The 21,860-nt window shown below is 38.0% G+C and overlaps 1 protein-coding gene across 4 annotated transcripts in view; it reads right to left on the minus strand.

Moving 5' to 3' along the window:
• Positions 1–21,860, minus strand: part of actn1 (actinin, alpha 1) — a 225,307-nt gene that overhangs the window by 12,852 nt on the left and 190,595 nt on the right. For 2 of the 4 annotated variants that reach the window (XM_051920067.1, XM_028822115.2), the window contains exons 12-19: positions 19,838–19,988; positions 19,555–19,663; positions 18,129–18,269; positions 13,622–13,804; positions 8,905–9,039; positions 8,476–8,655; positions 3,211–3,357; positions 950–1,030 (exon numbers count right to left, since the gene is read on the minus strand). In XM_051920067.1, the coding sequence (XP_051776027.1) occupies positions 950–1,030; positions 3,211–3,357; positions 8,476–8,655; positions 8,905–9,039; positions 13,622–13,804; positions 18,129–18,269; positions 19,555–19,663; positions 19,838–19,988 (1,127 nt within the window). Of the gene's footprint in view, positions 1–552; positions 619–949; positions 1,031–3,210; positions 3,358–8,475; positions 8,656–8,904; positions 9,040–13,621; positions 13,805–18,128; positions 18,270–19,554; positions 19,664–19,837; positions 19,989–21,860 lie in introns of all 4 variants that reach the window. The other 2 variants (XM_028822117.2, XM_028822116.2) reach the window with 2 other exon arrangements.

Raw genomic sequence — 21,860 nt, forward strand, 5'->3', positions numbered from 1 at the left:
TGTTTAAAGTGTACTTTCTACCACCAAATTTACAATACTGTTAACATGTTTTAAGGTTCTGGAAGTTATGTTAACACAAAAATCACTTTTTTGTGTTTTCCTGCCATTGCTTCTTTAAAAAATTACTGGGTATTTAAATAAAAATATTTCCCAAGTCACAGGATTTTGGGATTTGAGACACTTTTATTAAGGATTAAGTCAGTGTTATCCCCTACCCTTATATCATTTGTTTTTGAAGTAACTTCATATTAGTTCACTGGAAGATCTGCATTTATTACTGTGGAACAGAACAAATATTCTTTCATCTCTACTTTAACTTTATTATTAATTATAATTTTTCAATGTATGCACATCAATTTCAAGTTAGTGATATTGAGATGCTTTTTAACTTTAAGAAACGCACTCAACCTAGAACTGAACTGCAGATGCTACATGATCTCGAGTTTTAGTAGACATTTGACTAACGTGAACTCACTGCCCACTTATAACACCCGCAAATGAATAGAAAAATAAAAAAAAATAAAAAAAAATAAAAATCTTATGAGACTTTACCAGATTATAACCCATGGAGATGAGGCAGGCACGGAAATCCTCGGCATCCATGATACCTGTTCTTTTCTAAGAAGTTGAAAAGGGGTAAAAGAAACAGAAACAATGGAAGCAACACATACACACCCAAAATATGGGTGGGGAGGCAGGAGAAGAGGAGAGAGGTGGGAATTTGAGAAGGAAACAGATGGAAACCAATGAGAAGGCCAAAAAGATGTACAGAAATTAAATAAGTTATGATTGACAATGAAAAGGGAATAATGAACACAGGATTCAAGAGGGAAAATAACACATTGGACAATAAAACCACATCAAGAAAAAAACAGCATAGGAGGTGAACAAAAGAAGGGGAAAAAAACAAAGAGTTTAATCTGGATTGTGAAAAAAAAAATTGAAATACCTGTGCATCGTTGGCAATATCGAAACCCAGGCTGATGAGACAGGCTTTGAACTCTTCAGGACCCAGCTTTCCAGAGTGATCCTGGCCAGTCGGTGGTAGTGGCGAGGGCGGGCAACAGCGTGCCAGTGCAGGGAAGGCGTGCCATCAGAATCGGCAGGCATGCAGACGAAACAGTCATGTGAGGGAGGTGCATCATGCACACAGGAAGGGGGGGGGGGGGGGGCATGCACAAGGGTCAGAGACAACAAAACAAAGTGCACAACTGTTAGACCTGGCACATCACATTACTCATATGACATGGTGAGGCTTTTAGACTGGCCGCCTAAGTTAATGCAGACAAAATCCTTGGGCATGGTTAAATTAATTTCCGTTTCAGAACAAAATAAATCATCATGTTGTAATTAACTAGTAAATTAACTTTATTAGCTGGTAACAAACCTGCAGTCAACGAACACTCTATAAAATACACTTAACACAGAAGCCCAAGGCTTGCCATTTACATGAAGCAGTGGTTTTAGTAACACTGGTTAGCAGAATATAGGGGAGGGAGAATGCACACATACTATACTAACATTTTGATTTTCTGAAACAAATTTTTCAGTAGCTGACCTAACTAAATTATTCTGCTGTTCAGCCTTTACACCAAACCTACAGACCTATGGTGTAGCTAATAAATACTTCTTAAAGCACCATACATACATATACATAAGCATATGTATGAATCTTAGTACGACCCAAAAAGTGGTCATATTTTATTTATTTTATATATATAAAACCTTAATTTGCATTATAAATAATGTTAATAATCTACAATGATTCATCTACTGACAGCATCATGGTGAATGATAAGGTACCTGTTTAATTAAAACAAAGTATACACACTCTCAATCCTTTGTCTTTACTTTATTATTTTTTAATTAAAAAAAGCCAACATACAGAAGTGATGTGTGAAAAATTAAGTGCGCTCTTAGTGCTTCCACATAGGTCATTTAAACTAGTGGAATTTATTAGTTAGTCATCAGGAAGGGCTGCCACTTCAACATTAAATGAAGTACTTTTTGCAATTTATTCAGGGGTATTGACGCATGTGGTAACACTAAGTACTGGACTAGATACACCTGCAAAGGTCTCAGAGAAGCAGTGAACTGATGCAGCCCATTACTCTGCTGTGGTATATTAACATACAGAGAACAATTGTTTACATATGAAGAAAAGTTAAAACAGTTTACAGTTTCCCCATAAGTGGGAAGCAAATTCATCCAGTGACTCAAGCAAATGATTTTTAGAGAAGCCACAAAAAACAAAAGCTACTTCCTTGGATCTATTTGGCCTCTGTCCACAGGGTAAATGTTACATTTCATTACTCTACCATCACAAAAAGATCTAATGCTAAATAAGTCACTTTCATGGCAAGAAAAAACTCTACTCTCCAAAAAGACAATGGCATCACAGTTAAGGCTGATCTGAAATAGTGTCCTATTGAAATAACAGAAGTTTAGTTTCTTGGATGTTATGCACAACACATATCCAGTATGAGTAATGATCCAGTTTCTGGACAGATTCAGGCTAGAACACTGCTCCTATGCACATCATGTAGTTCAGAATGGAACTACAGCTAAAGAAAGAGAACAATTAAGGTTCTGGAATGGGCAAGTAAACCTCCAGACCTCAGCCCCTTTGGAATGCTATTATTAAGACACTGATAGATGTAATTAAGCCATACGTAAAACAATACCTTCAATCATTTCTATTAATAATAATGTTTCATTTTCACATATGACTTCTTTGTGTTGGCTTATTTTTATTGAATAAATAACAACCAAGTAAAACCATCTTGCTAAATAACTGCAGGGAGCTATTCTGGTGCAGTTTATTCCAGAAGCATAAAACAAAGAATTCCGTAATATGAATCCTAATCAAGCAATATACACCAAATTAACTAACAAAATACTGCTGTTTTAGGTTATATGAAGCAGGTTTGCATGTTTTTAATCATCTTCTAGGCAACAATGACCTTTGACATTGGTATAAATGCATTCAAAGCAGGTTGTTACATTTTCAAGTAACAACAATGAAGAGACAATAATTTTCCAAGCATCACCTTAAAACAAAATAAGATCTTGATGGACCATTGACTTGAAGATGAGTTGCTATAAAGTGATATAACCAAACTTTAACAGCTTTTTATGTTCCTTATTATTTATGTATTTCCTTTTTTTTATATTAAATTATTCTTAGTGTGTGTCAGCTCATGCACTTACCCTGTCGAAGTGGTTAAAGGAAGCTCGGAATTCATTCATCTGGTCCTGGCTGATGCCTTTGGCATCACGTGTCAGGATTTGGTTTTCAATTTCATTGATGGTCCTTGCAATTGTGGTGAGCAGCTGCTCCCAGCCTACTCGAATGTGCTGTAGAGGAATGAAGAGGGTGATGTTAATAAAAAGGACAAAACTTAACAGATAGGGACTAAATATTCAAGGATAAAGTCATTTTGTAATAATAAATAAGTGTCAATACCAGAAAGAGAGTACAGTTATTTAGTGGAAAGGTACCTGGCCTGTCAACATTGCAAACAATTTAGAAAACAGATGAACAACAAGTAAAGAAGATTTGAATTATTTCGGTTATTCCATCAATTACAATCTGATTGTCCTAATATGTTAATAATGCTATAATTCTATGCTCTAAATCGATAGTAGCTGTAATGCTCCATCATGGGTCCGCTGCTCTTTTCGATTTACATGCTTCCGTTAGGTCAGATTATCTCGGAGCATAACGTGAGCTACCACAGCTCTACTGATGACACACAACTATATTTATCAATAGCAACTGATGACCCTAACTATCTTGATTCACTGATACAATGTCTTACTTGTGTTTCTGAATGGACGACTAGTAATTTTCTCAAACTAAATAAAGAGGAAACAGAAATTTTAGTGATTGGCAAAAATGGATATAATGAGGTTATTAGAAATAAACTTGATCCATTAGGATTAAAAGTCAAGACAGAGGTAAAGAATTTAGGAGTAATTGTTGACTCTGACCTGAATTTTAAATCACATATTAATCAGATTACTAGGACAGCATTTTTTCACCTAAGAAATATAGCAAAAGTTAGACCTCTTATAACATTGCAAGATGCTGAGAAATTAGTTCACACTTTTGTTTTCAGTCGGCTAGATTACTGTAACGCACTCTCTTAGGATCACCCAAAAAAGACATCAATCGATTGCAACCAGTGCAGAATGCAGCTGCTAGAATCTTAACTAGGAAAAGAAAATCTGAGCACATTTCTCCAGTTTTGATGTCACTACATTGGTTACCTGTGTCATTTAGAATTGACTTTAAAATACTGCTTATGATTTACAAAGCCTTAAATAATCTGCTCCATGTTATATTTTGGAATGTCTTACACCTTACACTCCAAATCGAAAACTTAGATCTTCAAACGAGTGTCTACTTAGAATTCCAAATGCTAAAAATCTGCTGTTATGCACCTAAAATCTGGAATAGCTTGCCAATAGGAATTCACCAGGCTAATACAGTAGAGCACTTTAAAACACTGCTGAAAACACATTACTTTAACATGGCTTTCTCATAGCTTCATTTTAGTTTAATCCTGATGCTCTGTATATTCAATTAATTATCATTATCATTCATGGTGGCTCCGAAATCCGTACTAACCCCTACTTTGTCTGCTGTTCATTTTTCCGGTTTTCTGACCACCCAATCAAAGCACCGTGATGTCTCTACATTGATGGATTAAAAGGTCAGAAGTCCACATGACCATAAATCATCAAGTTCTTCCATGTGAACCCTGAATACCATGAGGACTGATTGAGGTCATTTATGTTAGGTAGAATGCCTAAAGGGAGTTGGGCGGTCTTGTGGCCGCAGAACCCCTGCAGATTTTTTTTTCTCCAGCTGTCTGGGTTTTTTTTTTTTTTTTTCTGTCCTCCCTGGCCATCAGACCTTACTTTTATTCTATTTTAATTAGTGTTCCCTAATTTTAATTATTTATTTTGTCTTTTTTCTCTTTCTTGATCATGTAATGCACTATGAGTTACATTATTTGTATGAAAATGTGCTATATAAATAAACTAGGGGGCTTCGCTCGCCAACCCCTGGTGTTGGGTAATCCGAAATACATTGATGTATGTATGAGATATATTGGAGTGTAAAGGTGTAGATGACGAATAAAGGACGTAAAGAACCCATAGCATGGCACATTAGAAAGATTTACTGGAATATTTCTTTATACACAACATTTGTAGTTAAGATGGTGTGTTGTCCTTGAATGAGTTTTCCTTGGTATGGAGTATCTATAACTGTAACTTTAATGTCAGATGAACGCTTCTCATTATCAGCTCCGTGCATTGCTTGTTTTCAGGAAGGTTTATTCGTTGATAGATTGCGTCATCTGGATCTAAGACGTATATTTGTGCATATTTGCGTTCGTGATGTGGTTCAGGGTGCACTGTTCCAATCCGATGTAATATTTGTCCACATACGCGAAAGCAGTATGGGCCATTGCCAGCTGGTGGCGTGATATTTACCCCGGTAGATACAAAAGCAAATGAACTATTGTAGGATCTAATGCAGTCCATAAAGTTTTTACTTTCGGGTACATTGTTAGTTAGAAGCTTCCGTAGATATTCAGGATATTCATCTAAAGGAGACAGTCTAACCTGACCCTTTTGACAACAACGTGTAAACTCATTAGTTGTATTGCCAGTTGTTTCTTCAGGGAAGTTAAGTGAATGACAATGACAGCAAATGATATTCATTAATCCTAATGAATGTTCATTAATAGTGGACTCATTACAGAATGCATTGTCAGCTAATTGGCGGAATTGTTTAGCAGCTGTTTGTTGTTCCTTTCATTGCCATTTATCTGTTGCCTCTGCTGTTTGAGAGGCGCGTTGTAGGCGCCTGCGTTCATTAATTGTATTCAGGCGGGCTCGTTTCTGTATGTCCGTTAGTTGAGATGTTTCGTTTTGGAGCCGTGACTCCTTTGGTTGCGTTGTTTGAGAAGTGCGTTGTAGGCGCCTGCGTTCATTGATTTTATCCAGGTGGGCTCGTTTTTGTAGCCCCGTCAGTCAAGCTCTCTCGTTTTGGAGCTGTGCCTGCTTTGTGTGTGGCATTTCAGACACGTGTTGTAGGCGCCTGCATTCATTGAATCTATCCAGGCAGGCTTGTTCTTGTATCTCCGTCAGTTGTGGTGTTTCGTTTTGAACCCGTGCCTGCTTTGCTTCCGCAGTTTCAGATGCGCGTTGTAGGCGTCTATGTTCATTGTATTTGTCCATGCGGGCTCATCTGTGTAGCTCCGTTAGTCGAGCGGTTTGGTTTTGGAGCTGAGACAGTTTTGCTTCCGCGGTTTCAGACGCGCGTTGTAGACGCCCACGTTTATTGTTTTTATCCATGCGTGCTCGTTTTTGTAGCTCCGTTAGTTGAGCTGGATCGTTTTGGAGCCGTGACCGTGACTCCATTAGATATCCGTTGTCTACCGTTAGTAATATGGATAATTGCACTTACTGTTAATACGGAGCGTTTTCTGTGGTTGTACTGTTAATAATGCATCACTGTAATGTGATTCACATATGCTATATGGTTTGGACGTGTGAGGATGCCGAACGTTTAATACGGAGAGTTCGTTTATTCTTATTATCCGGACCATGCTGTGTAGTGTGAACGTTTAGTTCAGAAGCGCGTTGTAGGCGCCTGCGCCTTTTGTACTCTCTTTGTGGACCTTTGCGGACTCTGTAGTGTCTTCCGTTTGACTCTGGGGTGCAGTGCAGAATCCTCTTTTCTGTGTGGCTGTGTCGTTAGTCGTTAGCTATGGGCGTGTTGTTGCTTCATGTCTTATTTACGTTAGTTGAGCTCTTTCGTTTTTGAGCTGTGACTCCTTTGTTCGCGGTGGATCAGACTTCGCTTGCGGTTTATGAGACGCGCGCTGTAGGCGCCTGCGCACTACGCCTCTTGGTCCCATCGCTGTGTACCTGCGTCCGTGCCTCCCGCTTTACCATTCTCGGTTAGTAATATGGATGTTGTTGTTGTAGATACATTAATTTTCACATTCATATACTCAAAATACTATTTTTTTTTTTTAAGACAACAGATATTATGGGAAATAGGCACTGTTCTGGCATACTTTTCATTATTTATATAAACACCCGAGTCTTTTCATCTAGACTTTGAATTACTAGATTAAAATGCACAGTATGTACAGATATACGAGAGACAAAAGACCTGCTTCTACAATTTTTTGGCCTTCAGCTTGAAGTGAAAACTCGTTTTTAGCAAATACTGTAAACAGACTATTTAAAAAGCACACTGGTGTGGTGAAAAGCTACATTAGGGAGCTTAAGTTGATATTGGTGTTCATTCTACAAACTGTTTTGAGAGAAGGATAACATAAGTAAGAGCACATACATGTTAAAGAAGTGCCACATTTTTTACACAGCTGTGTGTTTAGCAGAACATTTACAAGCTACTGTATTATATATGTTACATATTGAAGATGTGTGCAATGAACAGAACAGTTTCCATGCTGCACACAAAATGTGCCATTTTTTAAAAATGGGACAGCGGCCTCAAGTTAGCTTCATTTAGGTTTTCTCAAACTCAAAAGTCAAAGCATATTTAGCGCTTTTTCTAAATTATAAATACACTGTCAATGATAATGCAGATGTTGATGTAATCATTGGCTCCTAGATCTAAAATTTCAACAAATCCATTCTTATTAATTTGAGATTTTACCAAAAGAATTAACTAGTAGAATGAGCATAATGGTGGCGTAAGTAGCACAGTACCATACATCATTTGGCAGAGTGATTCTGTGTGAAAATACTTGTCATCAGCAATTTAATAAATCTATTTAAAGTTCTCTTTTACAGAAGAACACATTTGTAAAGTACACTATACAGAATGTTATTCAATTAATCCCAAGTGAAATTAACACAGCCTCTAATGACTCTGCTTTCTGATATTCATGGTGTACTATGAAAGAAGAACAATTGGCTTTAAAGCTGAAACTTAAAAATGTGTAGCTTTAGGAAATAAAACAAAACAATGGAGCCAATGCTGAAGGTCAAGTCCAGAAAAGCAGCTCTGTTCATAATAAAATGGGTCAGAGGATTTAATTATGCATGCTAATGATATCACATTATGAGAACAACAGACACCCTAAGAGGCAAATAAATCAATATTAAATTCATGATTGGGTAAGTATACTGTATGTCAAATAATGATTAATTTAAAAGAGGAAAGGAAAAGCTGAATAGGCAGTTTTTTTTTTTTTAATAATTATTTAAGTGTGTTAAGGAAATAAGTAAATAGGTTGCTATCAAACCTTTTTTAGATGATTCAGTGTAAAATTCTTTATGTTATTAAATCAATCACTGGCTTTAATAAGAACCACTAATAAAAATATATAGATTACATTTTCTTTTAATTATTTACCTAAGGTTTGAATGTATAATAAAATACCTCAGAAAAACTGCACAATATGATTTAAGACACACTACCTCCATAGTGTAGTTGGTGTGCTTGTTGTCAAAAATAAGTGCCTCTTGGATAAGCTGGTGATCTCCTTCAAGCTGGTCAATCTTTGGCTTGTAATTGACAATGCTCTTCTCGTATTGGCGAAGGTGGTTAAGCTGGTCTTCTAGGGTGCCGTGCATTTCAATAGAAATGCGTCCAATTTCCTAAGTAAAAACAGAAAGATTTAAAGAGATAAATTACCTAGCTTCAACTGGAGTACACGAATGTGTGTCCTAGCATAATCAATACAGCATGAAGTCATTTACAAAGACACACACACACACACACACATATATATACACTATTTGGACCAGGCTAAGTAAAAAATGAATAAATACATACATACATACATACATACATACATACATACATACATACATAAATAAATAAATAAATAAATGCTCATAACTCACTTCCATCTTGGTTTGGATCCAGGGCCCAACAACATTTGCTAGGCTAGCAAACTGTTTCCGGAGTCGTTCATTGTTTTGTTGCCTGGCATGCTCTTCTATTAGTGCCTGATCTCTCTGGGGAACAAGCTGTCTCACCTGGGTAGAGATTCAGTGCAGGAGTTATTGTTAAAAATGGAGTGAGCACATCTCAAACAAAGAGGTGCCATTTTGGATGATTTAAAATTCACATATAGGTGAAAGCAAAATCAAAGTGCACTAACTCAATATATTAATTTGGCAAAACAAATACTTCATTTTAACATGTTGACTGTCTAATACTGACTAGTCAATGATAAAAAAATAAATATCCAGTTAAAGGACATTATACAGTAACAGTAGCAGGCATTGTAACTAGACAGCATGATAAAACAGTGGTGAGAATTGCTGCCACACAGCTTCAAAGCTGGAATGACAAAAAACAGTGGGGGATATACACAAATCCAATTCAACCTAATGGTTCTGAATTGTGTTTCTTTTAATTCATTTTTTGTTTACAGAAAACTTCACAATGGTTGGCTTCTTTTAACTTTTCTTGAAAAAAAAAGTGCATCCGCAAGGAAAAGAAGTCTTAGAATACAACAACAACATTTATTTATATAGCACATTTACATAACGAAGAAAAGAAAAATAAAAGACAAAATACAAAATTAAAATAGAAAGGAGTAAGGTCCGATGGCCAGGGTGGACAGAAAAAACAAAAAAAAACTCCAGACGGCTGGAGAAAAAAATAAAATCTGTAGGGGTTCCAGGCCACGAGACCACCCAGTCCCCTCTGGGCATTCTACCTAACATAAATGAAATAGTCCTCTTTGTAGTTAGGGTTCTCATGGAACCCTACAAGTAATACAAGAATACTTGTATTACAAGTATTACAAGAATACAAGTAATAATGCTCTTTTTTAAAGATGGAAGGACACATTTGTTAATGAACTCTAACACAGAATGTTGCAGTTAATATGGGGTGGGTGGATAAACTTGTGAAACAGATGCCAACATGTCATACTCTAAGGTCATACTCATCTTTGCTTTGGCTTTAATTATATACAAGGCGATTTTAAAGCAGATTGGTATAATGTAACCATGCCATTTTCTAAGCCTGCTTATTCTGAGCAGTGTTGCAGGGGGCTAGGGGCTATCCAAGCACAGGGCACATGGCAGGGTCAATCTCCAGCACAGGGCGCCAGTAGTGGAACACACTCACACACACCACACAGCCACTTTAGCATCACCAATCCTCCTAAACTGTGTGTCTTTGGAATGTGGGAGGAAACCAGAGCACATGGAGGGAATCCATGCAGACAGAGAGATGCAAACTGCACATCATAGTGTAATCATACTATATTACTGGCAAAGAGATACCACAAAATAATTATATTATTATTACAGACAGGAAAACACAGAAGGTTCAAACACAGACGTTTATTTACACTATTTACAGTCTCAAATCGTCCCGCACAACACAGAGTGCCCTGGGCTTCAAAATTATCCGAGTGCCCCCTTCCTGTGGCACTTCCTGGTGTGGCGGAAGTGCCGCATGAGCACCCGGAAGCACTCCGGGTGTCCCCGGTATTCCTTCTGCCAGCACCTCTGGGTGTGGTGGAAGTGCTGACGTCCAGGGCTCCACAATTATCCAAGCGCCCCCTGGCGGTGGCCACGGGCCCCCATACAAGGAAGGGCGGCTGCCTGTTCGTGGTCCAGGAGTGGCACAGTCCCTGTCTTGGTCCTTCTAGACATCCCGGCTGGGCATAGCCCCCAGCTGCCCGTCACAATATATATATATATATATATATATATATATATATATATATATATATATATATATATATATATATATATATATATATATATATATAGACAGACAGATATCTAAAATCTTTTGGGACTCCCCCCAATGGGACAAAACGCCGAAGAGCATCCCGCAAACACCATTGCCGCATCTGTGGAAGACAGCCAGGGCAACCGCTGGCTCCCATCAATGTAGCTGTTCACCGTAAAAGCAAATCCGAAAAGATCACAGTCGCGCTATAAATGCCTGCCGTAAGGAACATTATAAATGTAGGGGAACAGTATTACTTGGCCACTAACCTGGCCATGACCCTGCCTGGTTACTGTGTCTGTGTTTAGGACAGTAGTAGAGCCCGTTTCAATAAATAACCATGCTGTTCCTGTTTCAAGCTGAATAAAGCTGGTTTTGCTAAAGTACTGAGACTCAGCCTTGTGTTTTGGAGTGTAAGACTGACACGTCACTTTATATATTTTATATATTTTATATATATATATATATATTTTATATATATATATATATATATATATATATATATATATATATATATATACACATACACACACTGCTCAAAAAAATTAAAGGAACACTTTTTAATCAGAGTATAGCATCAAGTCAATGAAGCTTCTGGGCTATTGATCTGGTCAGTTAAATAGCAGAGGGGGTTGTTCAACAGTTTCAGCTGCTTTGGTGTTAATGAAATTAACAACAGGTGTACTAGAAGGGCAACAATGAGACGACCTCCAAAAAAGGAATGAATGGTTTAACAGGTGGAGGCCACTGACATTTTTCCCCTCCTCATCTTTTGACTGTTTTTCCGCTACTTTTGCATTTGGCTACAGTCAGTGTCACTACTGGTAGTATGAGGCCATACCTGGACCGTACAGAGGTTGCACAGGTAGTCCAACTTCTCCAGGATGGCACATCAATACGTTCCATTGCCAGAAGTTTTGCTGTGTTTCCCAGCACAGTCTCAAGGGCATGGAGGAGATTCCAGGAGACAGGGAGTTACTCTAGGAGAGCTGGACAAGGCAATAGAAGTTCCTTAACCCATCAGCAGGACCGGTCGGTATCTGCTCCTTTGGGCAAGGAGGAACAGGACGAGCACTGCCAGAGTCCTACAAAATGGCCACTGGTGTGAATGTCTCTGACTAAACAATCAAAAACAGACTTCCTGAGGGTGGCCTGAGGGCCCAACATCCTCTAGTGGGCCCTGTGCTAACTGCCCGGCATCGATTGGCATTTGCCATAGAATACTAGAATTGGCAGGTCCACCACTGGCACCCTGTGCTTTTCATAGATGAGAGCAGGTTCACCTGAGCACATGTGACAGACGTGAAAGGGTTTGGAGAAGCCGTGGGAGAATGTTATGCTGCCTGTAACATCGTTCTGCATGGCCGGTTTATCTTCTAAACCTGTATCTTGGCTAAGGGAATGAGCTATAATAACACTTAAAAATGATAAACCTACAGAAATCAGTAACTGTCTTTTAGCAAAGCTAAATACACACAAGATGACAAATGATTCAATTGACTCAGTAGCAGAAGTTGAAGGGGTTTTACACTAACCAGTGGAGTTTCTTCCAGGCACTCCTCTTATACCATCTGACCTTTTCAATTCAAATGCCTGCAATTTCCAATTAAAGTGTGTTTTGCAATGCTTATGAATAAAGCTCAAGTTTAGTCTATAATAGAGGCAGGAGTGGATTTGAGGGATGATTGTTTTTCTCTTGGATAGCTTTATGTGGTGTGCTCCAGACTAAGTTCAACTCGTTCCCTATTCACTCTGAAACCTGGGGGGTGCTACTTCTAACACTGTATACAGTGTATACAGAGAAGTATTATTGTTCCTTGCTCAACATATTACCTCCTTTTGTGTGATTTTCGCATGCAACACAAATTGTGTCCATATTTTTATATCAGCCAATTTATTAAGAGATCTTTGCAAGCAAAGCCGTAGGTATTAGCTAGTGAAAAATAAAGACATTTTCTCAGGCTCAAAGAGCTTTTACTTGGAAATATACTTAAATAATCTTAACCCCCAACATTTTTGTTCAGCACCTTCCTGAATTTCTCTCAAATGCACCGACAGTGACAATACTACTCATTTAACTAAAGACAAAATGCTTGAGACATATTAAGACATGACATTAAACCTGAAGTGTTGATGACTTGTTTACACATAAATTGTAAACTTGCACTTTACAGCATTCACAAACCACATGCTAGAGTAACTACTGCCATTCCAACCTGGAAACTCTCTCCACTATTGTAAAGAAGAAAAAAAGGCAAAAAAATCCTTTATTTTAGTAATTCTGACTGTAAATAATCTCTAACAGTGCTGCATGTGTTAAGGAAACAGAGCAATGGATATGCACAGATTTTGCAATCTCATTTGCTTTAATGCATGTACTTTACTTTCCCAAATGAGAGTAAAAAAGTGAGCTAATATTTGTAAGGAAAGAGAAATAAACCTGCTCATTATTCCTAATCTGAACATTTTACCAAACATAAACCTTTGCTATTGCATAGTAAAGAAATACTACATTTTGTAATCAGGCCCCTCTTCCAGATTCTGCAGTTATCACCATGTTATACACAAGGCAGCTGAATCAGAAGTACAGAATGCCTGATTACTGAGAAAATGTCCACTTGAACAAGGAACATTTTCAGAGCTGCTTTCACAGTATTAGTGACAAACAGCCTAATCCATATTCTATAAAATGACTTTCTGCTTAGCTGAAAAAGAAACTGCATGTGCTCTTAGGGCAAGGACCGTTTTGTCCCTTGCCTGCACAGGTATTTAAGTGTCTGTCTGAAAGCCTGCCTGAATGACAAAACAGACATTACTTCAGCAGACAATATGTCCCATGAAACGTAGAGTTAAAATACTCACCTTATCCCACTTGCCATTGATTTCCTGAGGGCTGATGGTTGTGTAGGGATTTGTTCCAGCCATATTGACATGATATGTCTGGACTATCTTAGAAACTTCATTGTGGATGCCCAGTATGGCTTGTCTCTCTTTATCAGCCTCTGGCAATGTGGCTTTGAATTGTTCATGAGCTGTGCTTAAACCCTGAAAAAACAAAAACAAAATCACTTTTGTGACGTTTCACAATGAAAATAATTCAGAGATGGGCTTGTCAAAATTTGTTATTGTATTGTTTGTCATGGCTTTAATTATTATTTTTAATGATCATTATCTCATTCATTAACTCATTAATGAATGATATTATGATTGAATTAATGAATGATAAAAAGCACACAACTATTGCCATTATGCTTTGGCTAAAATACAGTGGGGAAAATAAGTATTGAATGCATCAACGTTTTTCTCTGTAAATAAATTTCTAATGAGGCTATTGACATGAATTTTTCACCAGATGTCGGTAACAAACCAAGTAATCCACACATACAAAGAAATCAAAACAAATTCGTCCATAAATTATGTGTAATAAAGTGGAATGACACAGGGAAAAAGCATTGAACACACAAAGAAAAGGAGGTGCAAAACGGCGTGAAAAGCCAAGAAACCAGCTGAAATCTGTTAGTATTTAGAAAGTAATCCTGATAGCCCCCCATCAGTGCAAGTTAATATCAGCTAGTTTAGTCCTAATTGATGGCCTATAAAAAGGTTTCTTATTACCAAGATGTCACACAAGAAACATGGGTAAAAGCAACGAGCTCTCTCAAGACCTTTGCAACCTTATTGTTGCAAAACATACTGATGGCATTGGTTACAGACATATGTCTAAACTTTGGAATGTTCCAGTGAGCATTATTGGAGCCATAATACGGAAGTGGAAAGAACATCACTTCACCATAAACAGGCCACGACCAGGTATTCCTCACAAGATTTATGACAGATGAGTCAAAAGAATAACAAGAAGAGTTATCTAAGACCCAAGGACCACTCGCGGAGAACTTCAGAAAGACCTGGAATTAGCAGGTACAGTTGTTTCAAAGAAAACAATGTAACACACTCAACCACCATGGCCTCTATGCACACTCACCGCACAAGACTCCACTGCTGAAACAAAAAAAAAAAAAAGCATGCTGAAGCTCGTTTAAAGTTTGCTGCACAACATTTGGACAAGCCAATGAAATACTGGGAGAATATAGTCTGGTCAGATGAGACCAAAACTGAATTCTTTGGATGTCATTGCATACACCAGGTTTGGAGGAGAAACGGCACTGCACATCACCCCAAAAACACCATACCAACAGTGAAGTTGGGAGGTGGTACCACTATGGTGTGGTACTGGCAGACTTCACATAATTAAAGGCAGGATGGAGAAATGTACGGGAAATTCTTGGCAAGAATCTGCTGGCATCTAAAAAGATGCTGATGATGAAACGAGGGTGGACACTTCAGGAAGACAATGATCCCAAACACACAGCTAAGGAAACTCTCAATTGGTTTCAGAGAAAGAAAATAAAGCTGATAGAATGGCCCAGTCAATCACCCAACTTGAATCCAATGGAAAATCTATGGAAAGAACTGAAGACCAGAATTCATAGAAGAGGATTTGAAGACAGTTTGTGTGGAAGAATGGACCAAAAATCACACCTGAGCAATGCATGTGACTCGTTTCTCCATACAGGAGGCGTCTTGAAGCTGTCATTACCAACAAAAGCTTTTCTTCTTCGTATTAAATACATTTCAGTAAGCGTGTTCAATACTTATTCCCTGTGTCATTCCACTTTATTGCACATAATTTATGGACTTTTCAAATCCTATTATGTTGATATCATCTACTGTTAAATTCCACTCTGTACTTGTAATATTTTTATTTTACTATTATATTGTATTGACCCCCTTCTTTTTGACACCCACTATATGCCCAGCCTACCTGGAAAGGGGTCTCTCTTTGAACTACCTTTCCCAAGGTTTCTTACATTTTTTTCCCCTACTAGGGTTTTATTTTTTTAGGGGGGGGGGTTCCCTTGTCTTCTTAGAGAGTCAAGGCTGGGGGGCTGTCAAGAGGCAGGGTCCTGTTAAGCCCCATTGCGGCACTTCTTGTGTGATTTTGGGCTATACAAAAATAAATTGTATTTGTTTTGATTCTTTGTAAGTGTGGATTACTTGGGATGTTACCGACATCTGGTGATCATGTCCATAGCCCCTTTCAAAATATATTTACCGAAAAAACGCCGACACGTTCAATATTTATTTTACCTGCTATAGTTTTTATTTAAATATATTTGACTAAATTCAACACTCATTATCTACTGTGTATTACACTTAGCAGTAAAATTGGAGGTCAAGCCAAAAAAAAAAAAAAAAAAGGTAAACCACCACTAAATCAATCATCTCTAGGCACAGTTTTGCTTTACCTTCTTAGAGTCTCTTCTCCATCTTTGGAAATTAATAAAAATGATAATTTAATTCCTGTTCTAATCTTTGCTTTTCACTAAGTAACTTATATAGTGTCATTACCAGTAAGCCTTTTTATGCCTCATTTTTCTCACTGGTAATATAAAACAGGCCTACTCTAATGGCATCCCGCAGGCCGTATGTGGCCCATTAGCAACCTGTGAGAGGCTCAGCCCATGGTTCCACCAGGGCTTCAGACTACAGCTATTATCCTCACAGGTGGCGCAGTGGTAGTGCTACTGCTTTGCAGTAAGGAGACTGTGGAAGATTGTGGGTTCGCTTCCCGGTTCCTCCCTGTGTGGATAGCGCTTTGAGTATTGAGAAAAGCGCTATATAAATGTAATGAATTATTATTATTATTATTATTATTATTAAAATTGCCTCCAATGCAACCAAAAATAGGCTTTGGCAATTGCCATTTCTACTTTGTTCACCAGTTACAACACATGCATGCAGCCATTTTTTTTTTTTTTTTTTTACAATGTTGAGCATATGTGCTGTTAACATATGCGTTGGTACGGGCTCCCCCTTGCATATCCCTGAGCTGCATAAAGGCAGGTTTATATCCCGTACTGGGTGCGAGCGAGTTGCGTCAAAAATTATGTCAGACTTGGAGACGTGAGCGGTAAAATATTTCTAAGTACACAGCGCTGCTAATGAGCCGGCCGTGTACTTCAAACGGTGAATTTCAATGAGAGGCTGGTAACACTTATACCAAAATAATGAACAAGTGGTTGAATATGATGCAACTGGTCATCAAAACAAAAGGTAGGCATGCAAATACATTTGAAATTCATCTGCCCATCATATAGGTCCCCGGTTATGAATATTTCTGTGCCCTGTGGAATTCAGTTGTCCGTTCTAATTTGGCATTGCACACTAAGGTGTGATTGTCACCAATCTCCTTGTGTTCATGCACCTTTGCACAGTTTGTTTTTTGATTTAACGCTTACTCTATGCAAAATGCCAGCCTGTCCGTAAACAAACATGTGCAAGAAGTCGCCTGCCCACTGTTTCATCACACACAGTTATGTGATAAAATCTGCATTTAAAGGTTGATGTTGCATTACAGTCGTTTTACTGGGGTGCTCTGTGATTGACGGCAGATAGTAAACTTTGTTAAAATGGTATCAAAAATGCCACTTTGTTAGTTGTTACTTCAGTTGCTTTGGTGTACACACTATTGGTTCTGTTACCAATAAATTCTTCAATGGGAGCTCATCAACAAAGAAACATGGGAAATAAGATTTAATTAAAAAAAACTAATAGTAATAATTATAATTAATAATTCATTCCTTGACACCCAAGACATTTTAAAGACAAACCATTAAAATAAATATACTAATCCACTTTCACACCAGACGTGTTGCCTTGCTCTTAAAACATTTACTCAGTGAGTTGTTTTTTCTGGTGAGACGGGGAAACAATTTCAACAAGAAAGGCTTTGTTGTAAAACTCAAAATTAACCTCTGTCATATGAGGGATTAAAACCATGTGAATGAAATAGTTTAAGTTCTATGAAAATAAAATCCCTTGCCTGTCATAACCACCCATTTAAACTGGGTGAGGATGTCATATTTCAAAAAGGAAACAATTGCCATTATTAATACTGTGCATGTTTTTGATTTTACTTTGAGATGTGCCTGGGTCAGATATGAGCAAAATGTTTTGTTTGTTGTTTTTTTTTTTATTTCAAAAGTGGAAAAATGTATTGCTGCTATCTCAGATTCTATTCAGTTATAGTTTTTTTTATACATTTTTGATGTGCCTGTGTCAGATGTGAGACAATGAATAAACACTACTTGTTTTTAAATACATTCATTTGTGTTGATTTAAAATTTGTCATTACCTGGTGCTTACTAGCTGCTGAAAATGTCTGACCTAGCTAAATTTCTTCGTTTGAAAATCTAGCTCTGCTGAAATTATAACTGAATAGCCCTGCTGTAAACTATACTCAAAATGCAGATTTTATCATCTGACCCTTCACAACTAAAATCCATAGATTGTCTTTATGATTTCATACTTGGATCTCTTCAATAGTGTGAACAATGAAGGTGTCCTGCAAGTCCTCCATGGCACCCTCCATCCAGTTGTTGAAGGGCGCTGCCCTCTTGGCATATTCAAGATAAAGCTGATCAATAGTCTCCAGCAGTTTTTCTGTCCTCTAAAAGTAAAACACAACAAAATTCAAGATCAGAGGAGGTTTATTTTTTAATCTCAAATCTTCTCTAATTTTTCCAAATATGGTATCACCAGAATAAAATGTGCTATATAAAATGAGAAAAAAGTCATATCTTTTGCTACAGGTTCATTTCACTTTGTTTCTAATTATGCCTATTTAGCCTGGAGCCTTATAAGGTGCAATGTAAATGGTCATTATTATGCTTTAAAAATGCAACATTAATTTGGCTGGTGCCTCTAATTCTGTTTTAGATTGTACTGTTTAATTTGGCACATTTTTCAGCTATACATAAACATAAAAGTTTGGTAAGGCAGGCAAAAGTGTCCTGGGAGAATGCAATACAAAATTACTGCAAATTACTGTGGAAATGTTCCTGCCAGGCATGGTTGCATTTTCAATATTTTAACATTAGTTTTGCAGTCAAAAAAGTGGATTTAAGTGAAAATAGTAATAATAAAGAGATACATTTAATCCAGTGTTTCTCAACCTCGGTCCTGGGGACCCCCGTGGCTGCAGGTTTTTGCTCCAACCAGATTCCTAATCAGTGACAACACCTGATAGCACTGATCTCATTTAATTAGCTGGTATTATTTTTCTTTTATCCTACATTCAGAAAAGCACAGCAGCATGATTTTTACATTTACTTTTGTTGATTTCATCATATTTTGCCCTTTCTCCGTGCAGTTTTTCCCCTTCGTTGTACCTTATTAATGACAATTTAAAACGAGCAAAGCAGACACCCAGGCAAACAACACTGAATAAGCAAAGGCTGCAACTACTTTAGCATCAGATCCACTAATTAGTAAATAATGGATTAATTAAACAATTAGAACACCTAGAAAAGTAGAATGAAAATCAGGCTGAAAATATTGATAAAAAGAAAAAAATACATTATTCCCATATAACTGCTTGGTACATTTTAATACATATTTTCTTTTTAACCAAACTTAGTTTTTTAATTTCTATATTGTTGCCAAAACACAGAACTTGGGAAATAACAGTTCACTTAATTAGCCCAGAATTGAAAACAGAAGCTGGTTGGAACAAAAACCTGCAGCCACAGTGGGTCCCCAGGACCGAGGTTGAGAAACGCTGAATCTGTCTCAACAGTTATTGCTCACTAAGGAATTATGAGTTCAGTAGTATCATTATCAACAAATTATCTGTACTTGGAGCACTCAAGATTACGGACTTTGTGACTATGACACTTTCAGCCTTTAAATTGATGGCTTAAAAAACTTAAATCACAACCGCTATCATTTCCTACCTCCAAGGCCTCGCTTCGTTTCTGTGTCAAAGCTCCCAGGGCATCCCACTGGTCACAGATTCGTTGGCAGCGACTATTGACACTTGGAGAATCAAAATAATCTAGCTCGCTGTGAACAGAGACACAAGTAGGCTTATTACTGGGCAATCCTTCCTATAATGGCATGCTTAGACATGAGTACTTGCACTGCTTGCAGGATACTTTAATCCAGCAGATGCACCCCTTCTGAATTTACTTTCCCAACCATGCCTCATGCTTAGGCATCCTGCTCCCAGTCTCTCACTTGAGTTCTTGTGCAATGGCAGCTATCTGTTCCACTCTGTCCTGGTGGGCTGCCAGGTCACTTTCAAAGGCCTCATGCTTCTTTAATAGGGCTTTGATTTCTGAGAGAGAAGCAGTTTCATAATCCTTCTGCTGCAACATCTGTTCTTTGCCTGTAATAAATTAAAAAGTTTCAAATATTGCATTTTAGTCTTGCCACATATGCTAAACTATCTCAAAATCAGCAATTCAACCAGAGTCTTAAAGCTCGAAATTACCTAATATTGCTCAGCTATTTAAAAGCAGCAAGTTAGCAATACAGTGGGGCAAAAAAGTATTTAGTCAGCCACCAATTGTGCAAGTTCTCCCAATTAAAAAGATGAGAGAGGCCTGTAATTTTCATCATAGGTATACCTCAACTATGAGAGACAAAATGAGAAAAAAAATCCAGAAAATCACATTGTCTGATTTTTGAAGAATTTATTTGCAAATTATGGTGGAAAAAAAGTATTTGGTCAATAACAAAAGTTCATCTCAATACTTTGTTGGCAATGACAGAGGTCAAACGTTTTCTGTAAGTCTTCACAAGGTTTCCACACACTGTTGCTGGTATTTTGGCCCATTCCTCCATGCAGATCTCCTCTACAGCAGTGATGTTTTGGGGCTGTCGCAGGGCAACACGGACTTTCAACTCCCTCCAAAGATTTTCTATGGGGTTGAGATCTGGAGACTGGCTAGGCCACTCCAGGACCTTGAAATGCTTCTTACGAAGCCACTCCTTCATTACCCGGGCAGTGTGTTTGGGATCATTATCATGCTGAAAGACCCAGCCACGTTTCATCTTCAATGCCCTTGCTGATGGAAGGAGGTTTTCACTCAAAATCGGAAGGTACATGGCCCCATTCATTCTTTCCTTTACACGGATCAGTCGTCCTGGTCCCTTTGCAGAAAAACAGCCCCAAAGCATGATGTTTCCACCCCCATGCTTTACAGTAGGTATGGTGTTCTTTGGATGCAACTCAGCACTCTTTCTCCTCCAAACACGACGAGTAGAGTTTTTACCAAAAAGTTCTATTTTGGTTTCATCTGACCATATGACATTCTCCCAATCCTCTTCTGGATCATCCAAATGCTCTCTAGCAAACTTCAGACGGGCCTGCACATGTACTGGCTTAAGCAGGGGGACACATCTGGCACTGCAGGATTTGAGTCCCTGGCGGCGTAGTGTGTTACTGATGGTAGCCTTTGTTACTTTGCTCCCAGCTCTCTGCAGGTCATTCACTAGGTCCCCCCGTGTGGTTCTGGGATTTTTGCTCACCGTTCTTGTGATCATTTTGACCCCAAGGGGTGAGATCTTGCGTGGAGCCCCAGATCGAGGGAGATTATCAGTGGTCTTGTATGTCTTCCATTTTCTAATAATTGCTCCCACAGTTCATTTCTTCACACCAAGCTGCTTACCTATTGCAGATTCAGTCTTCCCAGCCTGGTGCAGGTCTACAATTTTGTTTCTGGTGTCCTTTGACAGCTCTTTGGTCTTGGCCATAGTGGAGTTTGGAGTGTGACTGTTTGAGGTTGTGTCTTTTATATTGATAACGAGTTCAAACAGGTGCCATTAATACAGTTAACGAGTGGAGGACAGAGGAGCCTCTTACAGAAGTTACAGGTCTGTGAGAGCCAGAAATCTTGCTTGTTTGTAGGTGACCAAATACTTATTTTCTGCCATAATTTGCAAATAAATTCTTTAAAATCAGACAATGTGATTTTCTGGATTTTTTTCTCATTTTGTCTCTCATAGTTGAGGTATACCTATGATGAAAATTACAGGCCTCTCTCATCTTTTTAAGTGGGAGAACTTGCACAATTGGTGGCTGACTAAATACTTTTTTGCCCCACTGTATCTTCCACTAATATACTAAAATGCATTTCTTCTTTTTTTTTTTTTTTTTTGCAGAGTTGCTATCATGACTCAGTGCTTCTATACTATGTGTAATGAACTTACAAAACACTGTCTATATCTTGCAGCATAATCTGTATGGATGAGAGAA

This window comes from Erpetoichthys calabaricus, chromosome 16 (assembly GCF_900747795.2).
Source record: "Erpetoichthys calabaricus chromosome 16, fErpCal1.3, whole genome shotgun sequence".
NCBI classification, from domain to species: domain Eukaryota; kingdom Metazoa; phylum Chordata; class Cladistia; order Polypteriformes; family Polypteridae; genus Erpetoichthys; species Erpetoichthys calabaricus.